Below are 8,355 nucleotides of genomic sequence, written 5' to 3'. Positions count from 1 at the left end.
CTAAGTAAAGTTACATTGGGTTTATATGAAATATATTAACTATATTTACAAAACCTATTTTTTGAGTATTGTTTTTAGTGCTTTGATCGGTATTTTACATTGCAGGCATGGGTGACTGGAGCAGTTCCCATGGTTTCCTGCCATGCTTCAAATTAAACTTTTCGAATCAATACAAATATACGTTTGTGTTACGTTGAACTGTTGAAGGCTAGGGTTGTGCTTAAGTCGGTAGGTAATTTTAATACCTTGATATAATGCACGCATCTATTATTTTGATTGCATTTATCTTCACTTTTTGATGAGGTGAATGTTAATCTTAACATAGACGAAATTGTTCAAATTATGTGAAAAAGTGTGAGTTGGGGTAATCGGATTCCATATGGTCCAACTGGTAGTCTAGTAAATGAAAAAAGTAACACATAACGGAACATCAGGTCCCATTTTTTGGTTATGAAAATAGATTGTTTTCATAATTCAGAGTAATAAGGATTAACCTTATTATTCAGTGACTTGGTCAAATGTGGTAAATAAATATAAATTAAGGGAACTGTGGCAGCCATTCAAGCGATCAACCAGCAGACTTTGGAACAATACTTCCGGATGGATATGAGTACGATTCTGGAACCTTCCATGTTTTCTTTTGCAATGTTATTTTTCTAGTGTTTCTTGGAATGTTGTAAAAGTCTGGTCCATTAAAGCTCGTAAAAAGTGCATCTGCCTAGAATAAGAGAACAAGTCAGTTATATGAATGCAAAATAAAAAAAAAATAAAAAAAAAAAAAACAAATTTGTAGGGAACGTGGTTCGATTTCTACAAGAATACACACACAGTCAAAATAAACCTCTTCGAAAACCTTAGCATAAAGAGACGGTCAAAATATACCTCTTCAAAAAATCTTTTATTCCCACTTGTGACATCACCAACAATAGCCTATCCTACATTAACAAATGAATGCGTCAGAAAATCGAATATAGAAAATCGAAAGACAGAAAATGAGAGCAATTATGTATAGAAGTCCACGCATACATACACCTGGAATGTGGCAGTTTCGACCCATTTGCTTATATATGGGCCAACTTGGGTTGCTTATGCAATGCCTATTTTGACCAACACATTTTTTTCTTCTTGAAAAGCAATAAGAAGATTTAATAAATTCTAGAATGATACAAACAAGAAAATCCATGGGTGTCAAAATGGGTACATGAACTAGCCATGTACCAGCACCCCTTACACGAAATCAGCTAACAAAATGAAGATGCAGAGGTTGCATCAGATTAAATGCACCTTAACTACAGTTTTTTCTTTTAATCAGTAAAAATCAAGATACGTACTGTGTGGTTGCAATCCTCGTTGAAAAAGTGAATTTCTGTTAAGAAGAAAATGTTGTGGGGTGACTGTAGCAGCAACAGAACCTAAAAAACAGTTTCAAGTTATAAATAATGTACACAAAGCAATCTAATTAGTAGTACTATATACGTATATAGTATACATATCACTATCTTAGAGATGATACCATGGGTGGATCAGGTAACCAAGTCAATACATGTACTTTTTGTAAGCGTCACACCAAAATGATCCGAAATATTTGTGTCCATAATTTTTTATTTTTTATTTTTTTAATAAATCATTACTGTGTCAAGTTTAATTGAAAAACTTCATTGTTTTAATGAAGATCTATTTTTCCAGGATTTTTTATGGATTATGACTTATCAATATACTTCTGATGACTTGCAACCATTTCCCTTTTTAAGTATTTTGTTATTTTTTATTTACCACGTATGAGATAACCATAACTCAAAATTATGAGTCAGAAACGGTCACGGATACCCCTGTTAGGGCACATACAAATTTGTCAAAAAACGACACACCCTCTGGGTTTAAATGGAGAAAGAAAGAACAAGAAATGATATCCATGAAATAGTACCTTCATCACAAGACTCGACAAATTTAACAGCATCCATAGTGGTAATGTGCTCCATCACAACTTCTAGTTTTGGGAACTTTTGTATTAAAGGTCTCAGAACAGTATCATTAAACACCCTTTCATGATCAAATATGTCCATTGTAGGATCAGTAACCTCTCCATGAACCTGTACATTACACTCAACAATAATATAATATATAAAATATTAAGATTAAGACTAATAAGACTAATTGAAGATGTGGAACAATGAAAATACCAGAAGAGGGATATTTTGATTAACCATTTCTTCCAGTGCAGGTACACATTTCCCTAATAGATGAGTAAAACCATCTTCAGAATTTGTAGTAGCGCCGACAGGGTACAACTTCACACCATACACAACCCCGCTCTCTCATATCAAGCAACTTAAAATTAGACAATTGATGACACCAGTCTATACATGAATATGTTCATGCAATAGGCAATTAGATGAATGATGATCAATAGATATTAATGATACGCATACCCGAACCTATCGTGTAGCGCATCACACATGCTACTCACGTGTCAAAGTTATTAATTAAAACGAACAAAATGCGCCAGGGCAGGTAGCACAGACACAACAAGCTTAAGAATGTTGAGCGCAGTCGAAGGCCAACATGTCACATGCGCTGGCCTATCGTGGAACTCAACAACCAAAAAGAGATAAAAATATTGAACCCATATTAATAACACGGTTTAAAAACAAACTTGGGCCTTACGGATAAATAGTAACGGTTATATTTTTACCACGGTAAAACAATATAAGTATAATATCCCCGACTTATTTTATCCCGCTCCGGCTAATTTCTAACGTACAACAGCCCACATTTTTTCATATTAAATCCTAATTTTCAATTCGAAGTCAAGGTTTCCGTTGATTTTTTATTCAAGTTTAATACAGATCAAGAAAAGTTCAGGTAACTCTTTCTACTAATTCTTTATCATCATCATCAAGAAAACCCACCTTCAAGAAAACCCTTATGGTCACTCTACTCCGACAGTTCTTTAATTTCTACATTATATTTTTCATTATTATGATGATTCTAAATAAATTTTTGTTCATGCATACGCAGGTTATAAAATGCCGAGCAAACATTGGAAGCCCAAAGAGAAAATAATCTCCGGCCAACTAAAAAAGCCTCTGGAGCTTGCTCCAATCTTATTGCGGGTTGATAAAGAGGATGAATTTTTGAAACATTTTGCGAATAGATATTCCGCATATGTACAAAACATGAGAGAGAGAATTCTAACACAACATTCAATGAAAAAAGAGCTCCGGTCACCAATTCAAACAATACACATACCAATTGGTAATGACGTGTTGGAGATGTTTATAAATGTTAGCGACGTTTATTTAATTGGCCATAGAAACAAACACGGTCCGTTTAAAGTTCCATTAGGTAATGGTAAGGGTAACGACCTGTTACCTGCTTATTTTAACCTACTAGGTTACACAATACAATATCAGAGTAGTATGTTACTCGAAGTGGAGTTATCATGTAGTGCTTTTTTATGAAACCTTAAAGCACTCAACGATCACAAAGACAATAAAACTTGTACAGAGAGGGAATACCATATAATGATAGTTTTTTTATCGGAAGCTCAATACTAGCTTCATTAGCGCGAGCGATCGTATTCACACTTTACATAGACGAAATGGTACACACATTCGAACAAGACTGGTATTTGTACGAGATGTTTACACAATGGAGTAAGATGTCAGTTTTAAAAGCAAAGTCCCCTTTCGTAAAGGTAACAAAGGAGTATATGAAATTATTACAAAAGTTAAAAATTTCCACTTTCGAATTTGTATTTTCACCGCGTGATGATTTTTCATGTTTAGTTGCAGAAAGGTGCATTCCTATACCGTGTTTTCCCAAGGCAGCATCATCGCCAGGTTAATTTTAAATAAACAAGTTCTGATTTCTTTTTAAAATTAACTTGACGATGATGCCGCTTTGGAGAGACACGATATAGCAATGCACTTGTCCGCAACTAAACATGAAAAATCATCTGGCGGTGGAAATAAAAATTCAAAAGTGGAAGTTTTTAACTTTTGTAATAATTTCTTATACTCCATTGTTACCTCTACAAAAGGGTATTTGCTTTTAAAACTGACATCTTACTCCATTGTGTAAACATCTTTACAAATACCACTCTTGTTTGAGTGTGTGTACTATTCTTCGTCTATGCAAAGTGAATACGATCGCTCGCGCTAATAAATCTGGGATCTAGCTTCCGATAAAAAAACTACCATTGCATGGTATGCCCTTCCAGTACAAGTTTGATTGTATTTGAGATCTTTGAGTGCTTTAAGGTCTCTTAGAAAAGCACTAGCTAATAACTCCACTTCGAGTAACATACGACTATGATATCGTACTGTGCAACCTAGTAGGGTAAAATCAGCAGGTAAGGTCGTTACCCTTACCATTACCGAATGGAACTTTAAACGGACGAGTTTGTTTCTATGGCCAATTAAATAGACGTTGCTAACATTTATAAACATCTCTAACACGTCATTACCAATTGGTACGTATGCTATTTGAATTGGTGACCGGAGCTCTTTTTTTATTGAATTATGTGTTAGATTTCCCTCTTCAATGCTTTGTACATATGCGGAATGTCTACTCACAAAATATTTCAAAAATTTATCATTTTTATCAACCCGCAATAAGATTGGAGCAAGAGCCGGAGGCTTTTTGGTTGGCCGGAGATTATTTTCTCATTAGGCTTCCAATGTTGGCTCGGCATTTTATAACCTACGCATGCATGAACAAAAATTTAGAATCATCATAGTAATGAAAAATATAATAAAGAATTAGTAAAAATTAAAGAACTGTCGGAGTAGAGTGGACCACAAGGGTTTTCTTGAAGGTAGGTTTTCTTAAAGGTGAGGATGGTGATGATAAAGAATTAGTAGAAAGAGTTACCTGAACTTTTCTTGATCTGTATTAAACTTGAATAAAAAGCAACGGGAACCTTGAATTTGAATTGAAATATAGGATTAAGATTTAATATGAAAAAATGTGTGTTGTTGTACGTTAGAAATTAGCCGGAGCCGGATAAATTAGTCGGGGATATTTAAAATATGTTCATGGAGAAACTAGCTTGACAGATACTTATATTATTTTACCATGGTAAAAATATAACTGTTACTATTTATCAGTAAGTCCCAAGTTAGTTTTAGTTTGTTTCTAAACCGTGTTATTAATATTGGTTCAATATTTATCTCTTTTTGTTTTTTTTTAAAATATTATTTTGTGGTTTATTTAAATATTTATTCATATCCATATATCCCGATATATGTATGTATGCATACTAGTTTTATGAGCCGGTATAAATTAGTATCCGATAATGTTAATATTAATACTTATCAAATGTATAATATAATATAATTACAATGAAAAAAACTCCGTATCACTGATAACATTTGTATCGAAAGCATTAGTTTTGAATACTAACGAAGAGATCATAAGTCCGTCCGTTATAACCATTTAAAAATTAATATATTGTATTTTTAATTCTTATTGTATAGTAACACTAGTATTGGTATATCTTATTGCTAATATTGAGTTTAAAATATTGTGTCACATTTAATTATATTAAATATTTTGATTATCATAATAACGTGAACTTGAATTCAGTGGTAACATTTTTAGTTATAGTTTATAAATTTTGAATTGGAACGTTTGAATATTTTAAATGTATTATACTATTTTAAATTATTTAGTAATGAGTTTTACTTCTAATATATAAAGTTTATGAATATGAATTTTTATTATCATAATATATATATATATATATATATATATATATATATATATATATATATATATATATATATATATATATATATATATATAAAGTTTACTTCCCTCTTGATCCTACCACTGTATATGTATATATGTAAAACTCCAAAATTCTAGTTTAAGTTTATGTTAAAATGTAGATCAATTTGACTTTGAACAACAAATACAATTATGACCAATTAACTGATGTTGACCGATAAATTATACGGATATTGGAAAATTGGATCGGTCTAAAGCAGCAATTGGGGATTAACTGGGAGTAACTGGGTTTTTTTACAACAGTGTTCTAAATATACTAAATTGAAGACAAAAAGTTATATTACCTCAAGGAAGGTAGTACGTTCCATTCGTCCATCTTCCATAAACAATACAAGTAGGTGAAATTCTATTGTTAAAGTACCACACAGGCTGTTGATTGTTTTTAACAGCAATCTGCAAAAGCGAGTTCGGGGGGCCCGGAGCAATATTCTGAAACTGAACCACGGGCAGAAGGCTCCTTTTAATGTTCCAGGGTTGCACTTGTGCTACCTGAATGATAATATAGGACAACTCATAATTCTCAAATACCGATATATAAGAGAGAGAGAGAGAGAGAGAGAGAGAGAGAGAGAGAGAGAGAGAGAGAGAGAGAGAGAGAGACATAATGAAGTCCAATAATAATAATACCTGGAGTGGTCCACCAGCAGCAAGACCAAATTTATTCTTGTTGAACTGAATCATAAATCCATCCACACTTACTGGGTGCATTCATTTAGAGCTGTAAGAAGCTTTGATAACGTATGGGTCGTGATCTCAAAGATCAGTGTGCTGCTATTATCTTGAATTGCTGCAACAGCATTTGCAACTACCATAGGGTTATTGTCAGATATTAAATCCTTTAGATCGTCCAAAAATCCCCTATCTTCAATTAACTGAGCATTAATGTCGTAAAGTTTAGCAACACATATAGTAGCTGTTTTTCGAACATAAAAAGCATATAAAAAACGTGAGTGTTTCCCATTTTTAGTCCAACTGATTGAAAATTAAAGATACTAATAAGAAAATTAACCTTAAGACGCCTCTAGAAAGGATTGCAAAGATATTCAGTGATTTTATCAACTCGGATGCATCCCATTGTTCTAACAGCTAAAGCCCGGATTGAAGGGTTCGGGTCTTGCGTATCCTGTTCACAGTAATTCAAAGAATATTGACTCTTATTCATGAAAAAGGATATACAAAAAATAGTGCGTGAAATGAATAGATATATAAGGAATGATACATATATAATAAATGTACTAATTGAACACTTTTTTCTTATGATAATAATGTACATGTACAACTGAGTATAGGTTAATATGATAATTATGTAGCTTGTAATCGTAGGAATGCAGTATCATAATCAGTTACGAACGCTAATGAAATCGTGCAGAGGCACATGATATACATACAGTCATACAGCAGAAGTTTAAGTGGTACTAGATATAAGCCTAAGGTGTTATAACGCAAAAATAAAATAGAAAACCAATGAACTAAAACAATTTAAAAATATGAAGATTAGATAATGTACTATATATTTTAAGCCACGATAAACCATCATACTAATAAAGAGAGAACATTGATATGACTAGGTAAAAAATCAAATCAATAACTGTTATTAATTAATATTAAAAAAAAATTAAAATAGAGCTGTACGTAGACTATAAGCCATTATTATGTGGAGGTGAATAGCAAAATATCCAACGTCTTACCTTTACAAATGTATGTATTGACCGCAAATATTGCTATACTCAGGCGGCTGACTTTTATTTAGCATTATTATTGATGAGATACAAGTAAACAAGCTTCTTAAGAAGCTCCAAAGTTTCCGTCTGCATTGCATTACAGTTGATGATGAAACATCCTTCCCGACTGTCATCGCTCGCTGCAATCACCTTAATTAACTGCATCTTTTCTCTTATCCTGAATCCAATCCAGAAATTCATGTCATTAAATCAAAAAAGATCTAATGACTCAAGTTACTCATCATTAAGTATCAATGTGATACAGTATTAAACAGTCATGTAGTATTCATTACATAGGAGAGAAAAATGTAAAAACCCTAATTATTTGCAATTCAATTGAGTTCCAAATCCTAGCAGTGTACTTTATGCTCAAACACACACTTAACGATAAAGTTAATTATATCATTAACAGATCTGCCACATACACCGTAATATTTCAGCTGATTAACGCAATTACAAAAAAAAAAAAAAAAAATAATAATAATAAAATAAAATAAATAAATAAAATAAAATTAAAAACAATTAGGCATTATACCTAACAGAGTATCGGATCAATGCATATGATTGCAAGCTTATTACGTAGATCTATATTTACAATTAGATATTAAAAAGATTATATTTATATGTATAAAGATTATATTTATATGTATAAACAAAAGAGAAAGAACCTTATATTGATTGGGAATTGAGTTCCTCCTTGAGTTCAGGTATTTCTCCTTTCTTTGTTGTTGAGATGTATGTATTTAGAATCGTGGCCGCTCATTTTCGCCGGCGATCGGAATCGATAGTGGCTGAACGGATCAGAAGAAGATGGTTTGAGAATTTGATTAATTACCCTACA

At 32.4% G+C, this 8,355-nt stretch overlaps 1 protein-coding gene across 6 annotated transcripts; it reads right to left on the bottom strand.

Annotated features, from left to right (window-relative positions):
- Positions 1-404: 404 nt before the first annotated feature.
- LOC139886392 (dihydroorotase, mitochondrial-like) lies at positions 405-7,646 on the bottom strand. 6 transcript variants are annotated; one of them, XM_071870202.1, is made up of 9 exons: positions 7,482-7,646; positions 6,803-6,916; positions 6,421-6,706; positions 6,078-6,282; positions 2,181-2,312; positions 1,925-2,090; positions 1,332-1,412; positions 883-930; positions 405-718 (listed from the first exon to the last, which is right to left on the bottom strand). In XM_071870202.1, the coding sequence occupies exons 4-8, from the start codon at positions 6,114-6,116 to the stop codon at positions 917-919; spliced, it is 432 nt and encodes a 143-aa protein (XP_071726303.1). In that variant the 5' UTR covers positions 6,117-6,282; positions 6,421-6,706; positions 6,803-6,916; positions 7,482-7,646; the 3' UTR covers positions 405-718; positions 883-916. The 6 variants fall into 6 exon arrangements, with proteins under 6 accessions (XP_071726303.1, XP_071726306.1, XP_071726307.1 ...); XM_071870205.1 differs by having other exon boundaries at positions 883-935; positions 6,421-6,665; XM_071870206.1 differs by having other exon boundaries at positions 405-714; positions 883-935; positions 6,421-6,665.
- Positions 7,647-8,355: the final 709 nt, after the last annotated feature.

Source organism: Rutidosis leptorrhynchoides, chromosome 1, assembly GCF_046630445.1.
Source record: "Rutidosis leptorrhynchoides isolate AG116_Rl617_1_P2 chromosome 1, CSIRO_AGI_Rlap_v1, whole genome shotgun sequence".
Classification (NCBI taxonomy): Eukaryota; Viridiplantae; Streptophyta; class Magnoliopsida; order Asterales; family Asteraceae; genus Rutidosis; species Rutidosis leptorrhynchoides.
This window is presented reverse-complemented; position numbering and strand designations above follow the sequence as displayed.